Genomic DNA, 12,235 nt, shown 5'->3' on the forward strand with positions numbered 1-12,235 from the left:
AGACAAATCCCAACCCCATTACAGTCTCCACAAGGGTGAAAGTGAACCTGCTTATATACAGGAGCCTGCAGGGATCTGCCATCTGCAAGTTTTGTTTGGTTTAGTAAATTGGGATATTGTCTAGTAATAATTATTACACTTTTCTCAGGATAGATGAGGTCCCACTTAAGCTGTGCAGCAGATATTAAACTTCAAGAAAGTTTTTTTATTATAACTATTTAATAATTAAACTTTATTGTGTTTGTAGCTGTTAAGCACTGTATGTATTTTATGTTTAATTTTTGTCAGCTTGTTTATTTTTGTATATGCAAAATCATTTAATAAAAAATACTCAATGCAAAAAATAATTACACTTTTTCACAGTTGCTCTTTTCAAGATTGGTATTTATAAATAACTTATATTGTGATAGTTACGTCTTAGTTTTCTAAGATCCAATTCATTGTTACATCGAAGGACGGAATTCCATTATGCATCTGGCTATACAAATTTGTTAATGCTACATGTGCTATATGTAACACTATTCAACATGTGCTTTAGGGCTGGTCCCCGTGGGCGTTACTGCCCTCTCCTCCACATTGATGCTTGGCCAACAACTTGTTTTCAGCAATTTTGCTCTCAAACTGTCCCAACAGGGAAATGAGATGTTGAGGACGCGGATGACTTGTTTCAACCATTAAATCCTGAGGTTACGAAGACATAAATAATGATAAGTGAGCACAAGAGCTGCATCGCCACCTTGTGGTCACCAGTGATTACTACATAAGCAAGAACCAGCAAAAAAGCAGCACAAGAAAATGACCTTTATCTTTTCTTCTTTCCATATTCGTTTATTTGCTTTGTGTGGTATAATGCGAACTAGAGGCACTGTACTTTGTTCTGTGTCTCATAATGTGAACTGGAGGCACGGTGCTCTGTGTGGCATAATGTGACCTGGAGGCACTGTGTTCTGTGTGGCATAATGTGAAGAGGAGGCACTGTGTTCTGTGTGGCATAATGTGAACTGGAGGCAGTGTGTTCTGTGTGGCATAATGTGAACTGGAGGCAGTGTGTTCTGTGTGGCATAACGTGAACTGGAGGCAGTGTGTTCTGTGTGGCATAATGTGAACTGGAGGCACTGTGTTCTGTGGGGCATAGTACCTTGGCTCCAGGTTCCTCTTCTGCCATCTGCATACCAGTTCCTGTATTCTTGTGTTCTTATGGTGATCATCCTGAAAACCTGATTCAGGGTTCCTTCAATGGACAACCTGAAATCATGCTCCCATGTTCCTACACTGGACATCTCAAAAACTTGCACCTGCCTTTGTATTCCAGCTTTCAGGTAATGTGACAGGGCTGCACCTGCAAATCCACTCTCAAGTATATCCTACAAACCTGCATCCTGCTCCAGTGCTAATATCTTGGCTAACCCCCCTGCCCTCTGCCATGGTATCCCTCTATTGGATGGAATGAAGAACAGCATCATTAGGCCATCCGGCCCTCCTAGGGTTGGTACGCATCAGCTGGTGCATGGCTAAGTTGAAGGTGCTACACGCGATATGATTTTGCCGCCCACTTGAGTTGTCTTAGACCAGGGATGGAGAACCTCAGGCCCGGGGGCCGTATAAGGCCCGCAGAATCATTTGGTCTGGCCCTCTGAGCTTTTTCCTGCTAGCCTCATTTGGCTAGCAGAGCGCCTAGCCCCCCACCCTGCCTTACGTGCAGTTGTCATGTGACTGCGCTAATCAGGCTCCGTCGCCTCCGCACACTCACGGCCCCAGCGATAGCCTATTAAATCTCAATAAGTTACGATGCCATGTTATAGTGCGGAAGAATCAGTTTGGTTACTCTAAATATAAAACTTTATTTTATGTACACGTGTCGCCCCAAACATACAACACTGAGTAATGACGCGTCACGTTATCTCTGCGGTAATAAAAGAGGGACTTATTGTCACTAGCCCAAGATGTTGGACAGCTGATAATTTGGGCTTATAAATAGAACATTTTATTAAATGTGAAAATAGCTTGTGTTCTGTCATTGGCGTCCCAACCACATCCGTGAGAGGCGGCACAAAACAGTCTATGGTTCCGAGCCGTGGGCAGGTGGTCCGGTCCGTGTTAGTCAGGTCTAGGGTCCTGGCGATCATCTGGGTGAGAGAGGAAACAGGAGGAGAACCCTATGTACTCATCCCACTGTACGATTCACACAAACCTTCCACACAAATTGGACCTTTTATCTCAGAACTGAAGATATTGGCAATGTAATAAAAGGCACCACAAAATATTTAAGTGATTCTACCCTTACAGTCATGAAATTAGTGTTAATTCTAGCACCCTGCATTTATCACAACACGTGCAGTTCCCCTCTCCTGCCTGGGGTGTCGCTCTCTGCTCTGGTGCTTCTAGCACACAACTGATGAATCTCAGCATTTTGTTGCATCAGCGGAGTGTGCTAGAAGCACCAGAGAAGAGAGCGACACCACAGGCTGGAAGCAGGAACTGCACGGGTTGTGATAGGTGCAGGGTGCTAGAATGAAGACTATGAAATGATGGAGTAAGGGGTCCATAGAATATTATCATTCTATTCTCTTTAACTACACAGCTGTAAGTGTCGAGGTTTGTTGAACAGAAAAAGTCAGGAGCATAAAAGTGGGAATATTAACTCTCTGATCTCTTCATTGCGCGCAGACATCCAGGATTTCTCCCGTGCTGCTCCTATAATTCTAGAATGCCCTCCCTCACTCCATCAGACGCTCACCCACCCTCCCTGCCTTCAAACGTGTCCTCAAAACTCATGTCTATGGCCAAACCAACCAACCCCTCCAGCCTCTCCAATGCAGAATGTAAGCTCTTGTAAACTACGTTTAATATTATTGCCCTTTTAAATCCCGCTACCAGACAGCCGAAAGCCGTGGTTTTGTAAAGTCTTAGTAAATATACTGCAAAGTCAATTGTTAACTTCACACAGGGAGACCATGGTAAATATACACGAACAGCTGATGTGCACACTGGGGTTTTTAAAAACAGTATTCCCATGCTGTAAAGCTTTCATCTGGCCTTTATGAACAGCTAACATTGATCTGTAGGTTACCATGCCAAAATCCCAGATCTTCTTGACCATTCATGGTCTTTTGTTACAAGAAAGACTGACTCACCACTGAACTCTACGGAAAGAGGTTTCTTCAGTCTCACCGACGTTGTCCTTGGACCGTACCTCTTACAATTAGCCAGTAAGATTCTCAGGGTCAGCCTCCCCCTGCTAGTATGTAGTTCTGTATGGTATCTGATGACCCTACCTAGGATTGTACAGCTGACTTGAATAGATAGCGAGTGCCTCCAGAGCTGCCCTTGAACTTCTTTGGTTTCCTCTCCACCAATCGGCTACTGATTACGTATCTGACTGTTAGAGAAGCTCCCGGTTGGTCTACGTGGTTAAAAACCAGCTCTGTAACCAATCGGTGGAGAGGAAACAAAGGGGTCCCAGAGCAGCGGACAATTCCTTTATGTAATCTCTCACTGTATAGTCAGTCGTACAATACAGGGGAAGGGATTCAGAAGCAATATAGAGGTAAGCTAAACGGCGGCCATTTAAATCCACAACACTGTTATGATTGAAGAGAGAGGTCAATGAGCAATATCACGCGTGCCGTTCCACGTATGGTTACACAAACAATAGCGGTATGGTGTCCAAGAGGATTATGGGAGTTTATTATTCACCGATAACACATCAGCATCGAGGTCTCTTACCGCCGATCACACGGGTCGATGGTTCTGCTGCTGATAACATGGCCGTCTCTCGTCACGGTCACTGTGGTAGATGCGTGCCCCTGCCCGTCTTGTACAGTTCTCTTCTCCTCGACGGTCTGTGGCGACAGCATAAGTACGCATTAAGAGACACTTGGGACGCAAACAACATGTCCGACACAATGGACTGCAACGCATACGCGAGCAACCGCTAACACTGCGACTAACGGCAGCCAGGTGGGTACAATGGTAAAACCGAGGCGATACTGAAGTCGATGGAATAATTCCAATTACCAGCCAGATAAAGTCAGAATCTCATATTACAAACAAAAAAAACAAACAGTCCAGACCCAGAAAAAGGAAATGTCCTGCGCCAGTAGGTGAAGACGACCTCTGGTGGGTAACTGACCAGCTGAAGGGCGACAGAGTGGTCAGAGACCGTCTTCAGTCACCTTCCTTTATGGGGCATTACAGGGGCATCTAGGTAGGAGAGGAGCAGACGTCAGAGAAAGCCTACGAATGCCAAGGGCCGCAGCTTCAACCCACCGCCGCGGGCTACACTTTACACTTCAACCCAACGCCACGGGCTACACCTTACACTTCAACCCACCGCCGCGGGCTGCACCTTACACTTCAACCCAACGCCGCGGGCTGCACCTTACACTTCAACCCAACGCCGCGGGCTACACCTTACACTTCAACCCAACGCCGCGGGCTACACATTACACTTCAACCCAACGCCGCGGGCTACACCTTACACTTCAACCCAACGCCGCGGGCTACACCTTACACTTCAACCCAACGCCGCGGGCTACACATTACACTTCAACCCAACGCCGCGGGCTACACCTTACACTTCAACCCAACGCCGCGGGCTACACCTTACACTTCAACCCAACGCCGCGGGCTACACCTTACACTTCAACCCAACGCCGCGGGCTACACCTTACACTTCAACCCAACGCCACGGGCTACACCTTACACTTCAACCCACCGCCACGGGCTACACCTTACACTTCAACCCAACGCCGCGGGCTACACCTTACACTTCAACCCAACGCCGCGGGCTACACCTTACACTTCAACCCAACGCCACGGGCTACACCTTACACTTCAACCCACCGCCGCGGGCTACACCTTACACTTCAACCCAACGCCGCGGGCTACACCTTACACTTCAACCCAACGCCACGGGCTACACCTTACACTTCAACCCACCGCCACGGGCTACACTTTACACTTCAACCCACCGCCGCGGGCTACACCTTACACTTCAACCCAACGCCACGGGCTACACCTTACACTTCAACCCAACGCCGCGGGCTACACCTTACACTTCAACCCAACGCCGCGGGCTACACCTTACACTTCAACCCGTCTCCTGTTGTTCTGTGGGTGCAGCCGAACGTTATTATTCCTGCATAAGGTAACGGATAAAGCTATACCTGAGGGTGCGATTGTTAGTTAGGTGTAAACCAGAACTCACCCCATCGGGTCTCATCACTTTGGAAACGGAGACACTCTGGAAAAACGATGACGAAGAAGTTGGGTTCCTCGGCCTCAGAATAGAGTCCAAACCATGAGAAGAGACCTCCGAGTCCAGAACTAGAGACAGGAGTGAGTGAGACAGGTCAGACAGGTTTCGGGAGGGAGAAGTGGGGGGCTCAGACCAGAAAAGGCGGGGTGACACTGGAGAGATTAGGACGTAGCGTGAACAATGAACGGAGATCAGGGCTGGGTATAAAACGAGAAGAGGGTGAGACACGGATAGTACCATCAGACAGAACGCCCATTATATCTCCTTGCTGTCTGTGGTCACCTGAGGTATGATATTCCCTGCTGAGAGTTATACAGCTGTACAGGAACACAGCCCATATATTATTTTATATCATCACAGGACAGCTAAACCCTGGGCCATACTATACACTACAGCCATGCGGAGACATCTCTGGGTCTAATCCTGCAGTAGCTGCTCCGAGATACTGGTACCTGCTGTTATTAGTTAGTAGTAGATGTCGGGGTGTCTTACGCTAGGGGAGATATATCAAGTCTCGGAGTGAGATAAAGTGGAGAAGTTGCACAAGGCAGCCAATCAGCATCTACTTGTCATTTCAAAGACACTGCTAGATACCGGACAGTGATTGGCTCTCCGAGGCTTGATACATATCAGACTTTGAGAGATAACATCACCTTCTTGCATCATTTCATTATACTCCAACATGCATAGTCCCAGACTGAGAGTACCTACTTTTGTCTTGCTTGGCGTCTCCAGGATGGATGGCGACAGGATCATCTTCCTGCAGGGAGGAGAGAAGAAGGAGTTAGAAATTTCCTCTCAACCGCACCCAGGCATCACCAACACCGTCCCAGGGCTATAACAGGGGGAAATGGGGAGGGATGATCTACAGCGCCACCATCAGGTCAGGATGTGAAATTCTAAATCAATTATATATTGCCCAAATCCTGTATTCTAGCAGACCCACAGCTTAGTCTGAGCACACTTTGTGGACTTGTGATTGCACTGCTGGAGAGAAGATGGGGGCCAATGCTGACCATACAACACACCCTTCTGTTATTGCCCTGTGGAAGCCATCCTGGGTAACGAGGTCCTTCCTGGCTGCTGGGGTCCTGGGAATATGGGGACTGCTCTCTAGGAAGGTGGGAATCAGGATATTTTAACATGGAGTCTCGCAGTGAACCACTCCTAGGTCCTCCTGGACTCTGAATCTGGGGTTCCATCCCTGGCAGATCTACAGAGAAGATAGATTAGAAAAAGCAACATATATAATATACTGCAAAAGAGGGTGTGAAACACCGGCCTGTTGATCTGGTTACGCCCCAGGGCATTAAGAACTAGTGTCACAACACCGCATACACCAGGGTTTTCTATGAATGTATGGAAACCGCTTATGTAATGAAGGGGCTACTGAGGTGAGACCATGGCCTGGGTCATGTGATATCAATATGGAAAATGCACCATATATAGAGCAGACAATATGTGTGCGATATACATGAAATGTACAATTAAACCAATAAATTGTATCTAACTACATTTAGCGTTAAGCTGGGTACACACTGGAGCCATGTCGTTCCGATCTGGCCAGATTGTAATGACATATTGTGCATATTGTGCAGTGTGTATGTACCATATGCGCACTCCCGGGGTCGCATGTGACGTCGTCCGTTTTAATGTGTTGACATGAAACCTGACCACATCATATGCTGCGTCATGCATAGGAACAAGTGATCGCTCCGTCCTGCATTAATCGCTGCAGTGTGTTCCTTGCAGTCATGCGATGCACAGGCTGTCCGTGGACTTTGGCACGATTGTTGGTCGCACAAGTGGGTACCTGGCGATTGTCTCATTGTACTGCACACATGTAGAGATCCCCGGACATGCCAGTATCTAGGAGAGAACGTGCCCATCTTACTTCTGCAAGGCGTGACCACCACACAATTCTACACTGACAAATTTCAGGGGTACTCAGAGCAGCAGCCAGATAATCTCTCTGCGTATTGGGTCTGATTTATTACGGATCGCAACAGCGATTGCATACGCAGGCTCACTGCGATAGTATGCTAATCCACTGCCATCGCAGCACAACATAAGGACGCCCACCTTACCTTACACACATCCGTAATACTTAGCAAGACTGCGACACCACCAGTAACAGTGAGTACCATCGCAGCCTCACACACACTTACACAGCTCTGACCTTACTCAGGAATTGCTAACCTTAGTGCACGCTATGAGTACTCAGGCTGCGTACGGCACCGCGGTGGCTAATTTATGCACGCCCCTTTAACGGCGTTCAAACACACTGGCACGCCTGCCCACCCACCCCCCCATCACCTCCCACAAACGGCACTTCCTGTCACTCTGCCATGGGTCTGTGTAGTCGCTGTGATCGCAGTCCAATCGCAGTGGCGGGATCATGAACGCACAGTGTGATAGCTATGTACAGAGTAGGTTCAGGTGCGCTGTCAGCAGCAGCTGGTAAGAGGATAGCGAGTCCTCTATAATAATCACAAAGACAAAAACAAAAACCCAAGCGCTGAAAACATATAAAAAAAAATCTATTTCAACACAAAATAATATTGTGCAAAAAGGAAATATGAATAAAAAAATCCAAATAATGCTTAAAAACATCCACCTCTAATATCATAATATACCTTACTGGATTTAGGACCTCTCCCTATATAGTAAGCAGCAATATTCACCATTAGATGTTATGTTTCCCCAAAGTTTATAAGCACTCAGTCTTTGTATATAGGTGCTCTAGGGGTGTCCATAGGTGATGAGATGCAGTCAGATGATCCAGAGAAATAATGGTTCAAGTATCCGTAAGACTCAGCAGCCCATATATAAATCCAAGGTGGTGTAATAAAATCTCAACGCGTTTCACTGGGTAGATAGAACCCCAGCATCCTCAGGAGCATTCATGCTCCTGAGGATAGACTTACACATACATAGGGCCTGATTCAGAGCCGTACGCTCTGAGCAGAGCGCACGCTCTGAATGAGGGTCGGGCTCCATTTTCATGGAGCGTCCTCCTGGACGCTCGTATAGCTGTGGGTCACCACCCACAGGCTATACGAGCGTGCATTGTGATGGCCGCGATGGTCGAGACCATCGCGACCATCGAAATTGCGAGTCGGAGCCTGCGGTTGAGGTTTTCAACCGCAAGCTCCGGAGTGATTTTGGCTCTATCAGAGCCAAAATCACTCCCACTGACATCACTAGTGATGTCAGTGGGCCGGCTTCTGACGGGAGGCGTTCCCGTGGGAACGCCCCCGTCAGGGAGGCACGCCCCCGGCACGCCCACCAAAGGGGTTGTGCTGTCAATCAACATTGACAGCACGCCCCCTTTGATCGGACACAACGAGCGAAGGACTTTCCTTCGCTCGTCGCGTCTGGCGCATGCGCACGACGGAGCTCCCTCCGTCGTGCGCATGCTCAGTCCATAACATCGACCCACTTGCGAGCGGACAGCCGCTCGCGAGTGGGTCTGAATCAGGCCCATAGTCTTTAGTATACATCACACCCTACAGTAAGTCTGTAGGGCTGGCCTCTAAAGTCAGCCCAGGGTGCATTCATTGCAAATTAATTTAAACTGGTGTATGAACACAAGTCCGAACTCTAATACATGGTTCCACTAGGGGACACGTCATATGCATTACAACCTTGATCTACCTGTGACCCTGTGTGTTAATAACACTGAATCTGCTTGAATGTAAGCAGCCGCCCTGACACAAGGCGCAGTTCCAGTTTGTCAATACTGATTGGATGTTACACAGCAATAAGACATTAAGTCCTTGGACGCTCGTCGTCATCGCCACTGAAATCGGATCATGTGCTGGCAATGCAACATCGCTTGGTCCCAAAACGTTAGATCGGAGCCTATCGCTATGGAGAGCGAGAGCTGCAAACCGGTCTACAATTCCTGGGTTCCAAGCAATTCGCAATGCTAACAATCTAATTCTTACTGGCAGATTCCCCTCTGCGTTCATGTGTCCCCAAATACGCTACACGCACACCACCGCACCCCTTCCCTGCTATTCCCACCCTACAAACACAAGGAAACTAACTTACGGGGGACATCACGAATCATTGACCCGAAATCCGCAAAGAGCTCATTGAAATCCCGGAAAAATGCATCTAAGCCAAAAGGGTTGTGAAAGGAGGGGTCCTGGTGCCCAAAAGGTGACTGGAAGCCATAACCGGGCTGGTGGAAGAAGTCGTCCTCGTTTTCTTCCTCATCCTCGTTGTCCTGCGTTAGGCCGCCAAAGAACGGTTCCCTGAAAGTGAGTGAGATCGCGCTGATTAGAGCTACACGGCAATGAACCGACTTTACAACATAACTGGAGAACTGTGCGTTATAACCATATAACCACCATAGACCTGTCTTCTATATAACTACAGGAGAATCAGGCCTATTAGATAACGCTGCCTCTCTGCGTACCAGGGCCCCAGACGCTAGGGGAGGAGCCGCATAGCAGACAAATAACAGAGTAAAAGAAATAGGTGTCGTAGGCCATTCCAATGTAAGTATTTGTACAGTCACATCCTTGGATCCAGGTGCTCAGGCTCACACAGGGCAGGTTATCCTAAGAACAGACAATCAGACTGACCTTTCCCAGCCCTCGCCTAACCGGCATTTCCATACACGCTGTCGCCATCGTGTTAGCCCACAAGCATTTATTCCAAATTACTTTATAACCTGAATTCTGTAAAACTGAACTTCCTACTGCGGTCTTCAGAAAACCACACCCACTCAGCATAAAGTAGGCTACAGCGGGAAATCTGGCAATACCGCGTCTCAGAAAATGGGCTACAGGGGTGGTGAGGCAGCATGTCACTGTGTTATAGAGACAATGCTAATCAGCTACGTGGGGGTGATATACTAAGGGTCAGACTTGCACAGTGCAGTAACCAGTAAGGAAATAGTCCAGCAGTTATCAGATAGAAGCTAACGGCTGCTTCGTTGTCACTGGACTGTGACATCAGCATCACTGTGTGTCGGGGACTGAGCTATAGGGGCAGGGATTCTAAAAGCGACAAGTGGTGCCAGAGAGGAAGACTTCTCTATGGGGGTTGGTGGCACCAGGGAGGAAGACTTTACTATGAGGGGCTGGTGACTCCAGAGAGGAAGACTTTACTACGAGGGGCTGGTGGCTCCGGAGAGGAAGACTTTACTACGAGGGGCTGGTAGCACCGGAGAGGAAGACATTACTACGAGGGGCTGGTGGCTCCGGAGAGGAAGACTTTGCTACGAGGGGCAGGTGGCTCCGGAGAGGAAGACTTTGCTACGAGGGGCAGGTGGCTCCGGAGAGGAAGACTTTGCTACGAGGGGCTGGTGGCTCCGGATGAGGAAGACTTTGCTACGAGGGGCAGGTGGCTCCGGAGAGGAAGACTTTACTACGAGGGGCAGGTGGCTCCGGATGAGGAAGACTTTACTACGAGGGGCAGGTGGCACCGGATGAGGAAGACTTTACTACGAGGGGCAGGTGGCACCGGATGAGGAAGACTTTACTACGAGGGGTAGGTGGCACCGGAGAGGAAGACTTTACTACGAGGGGCAGGTGGCTCCGGAGAGGAAGACTTTACTACGAGGGGCAGGTGGCACCGGAGAGGAAGACTTTACTACGAGGGGCAGGTGGCCCCGGAGAGGAAGACCTTACTACGAGGGGCAGGTGGCTCCGGAGAGGAAGACTTTACTACGAGGGGCAGATGGCTCTGGAGAGGAAGACTATGGGGGCTGGTGGGTCAAGAGAAAGAGATATTCTAAGTAGGGCAAGGGGCTGTATAGAGGATGACTCCTTAAAAGTGGAAGTGAAGGGGGGGGTACACCGAATGGGGAAGTTTGCTGCAGAGGGGGCAGTTACTGAGCCTCAACTATGGGGGGGGGGGGGGGGCAAGTGGACATGGAAATCCCTTTATGGGAGGTAGGCAGATGTATACGAAGACACCAATATGGCATGCAGGTGGACCCAAAAACCCAGTATAAGGGGCTAGCATATATGGCGACCCCAATGGCGGTAGACAGCTGCATACCAAACTAAAATGGGAGAGGGAGGGGGGTGGACTCGGGGAGACTAATATGTGGGGATAGGAGAGCTCTGACTACTGTAAGGCGGCAGGTACACACAGACACCCCAATATAGGGGAGAAAGTGAATACAACACTCCCTTTATGGGAGGTGGTATGGGACCCTGCTAAGGGGAGGGCATGGTGATATGGGGACCCTCTATGGGTCAGTAGGATAGATGGACCCCTACAAAGGGGGAAACTTCTATGGGGGGGGCCAGGGGAATACAAGGACCCCTCCATGGGGGCAGGGGGATACCAGGGCCCCTCTAGAGGGGGCGGGGGCTCAGGAGACCCCTCTATGGGGAGGCAGGAGGGGTACGGAGACCCCTCTATGGGAGTCAATGGCTGTATAGGAAGGGACGCATAATTAGCCAGTAGTATACAGGCAGCAGCACTATAGCCTGTGCATGGCATTACTAGTACCGCGCCGTGTCTCCTCACCTCCTCCCCGGTACCTCAAAAAACCTCCTGAAGAGATCGAACAAGCTCATGTCCCGGTCTTTCCGTGTTATTATTATTATGTGTTACACCAGCCAGTCAGCTAAGATGACATCAGGGTACATCTACGGAACGGGATCTATCTTCTACCTATGTGACTGCGCTCACTGTTCTCACTTCCGCCAACCACTGCAGCGATGCAGCCTACTTCCGCCAGCCATGTACTTTCGCCATCCACCTTCTTCCGATAGCTTCTATTTCCGCCAACCATCTGCTTCCGCCAGCCATGTGGCAAGTTGAACTTCTCTTCCGCCAACCTTTTCAATCTCCTCAGCAAGGATAAACGAGGACAATTCAATTGTATAGGGGGGAGAGATCTTTCTCCCTGAAAACGATTTGAGTAAATAGAAACGTTGGACACTGGTTTACAAACAAGGACAATTGTATAGCTCTATCTTTACATATGATATATATATATATATA

The 12,235-nt window shown here is 48.9% G+C and overlaps 1 protein-coding gene across 1 annotated transcript; it reads right to left on the reverse strand.

The window, feature by feature from the left end:
• Positions 1–370: 370 nt before the first annotated feature.
• Positions 371–11,949, reverse strand: HAX1 (HCLS1 associated protein X-1). The gene is made up of 7 exons (XM_088467540.1): positions 11,756–11,949; positions 9,317–9,522; positions 6,289–6,473; positions 5,972–6,020; positions 5,210–5,328; positions 3,727–3,842; positions 371–2,126 (listed from the first exon to the last, which is right to left on the reverse strand). The coding sequence occupies exons 1-7, from the start codon at positions 11,803–11,805 to the stop codon at positions 2,123–2,125; spliced, it is 729 nt and encodes a 242-aa protein (XP_088323666.1). The 5' UTR covers positions 11,806–11,949; the 3' UTR covers positions 371–2,122.
• Between the last annotated feature and the right edge of the window lie 286 nt (positions 11,950–12,235).

The sequence above is a fragment of the Taudactylus pleione genome, unplaced genomic scaffold (genome assembly GCF_031769625.1).
Source record: "Taudactylus pleione unplaced genomic scaffold, aTauple2 ptg000073l, whole genome shotgun sequence".
Taxonomy (NCBI): domain Eukaryota; kingdom Metazoa; phylum Chordata; class Amphibia; order Anura; family Myobatrachidae; genus Taudactylus; species Taudactylus pleione.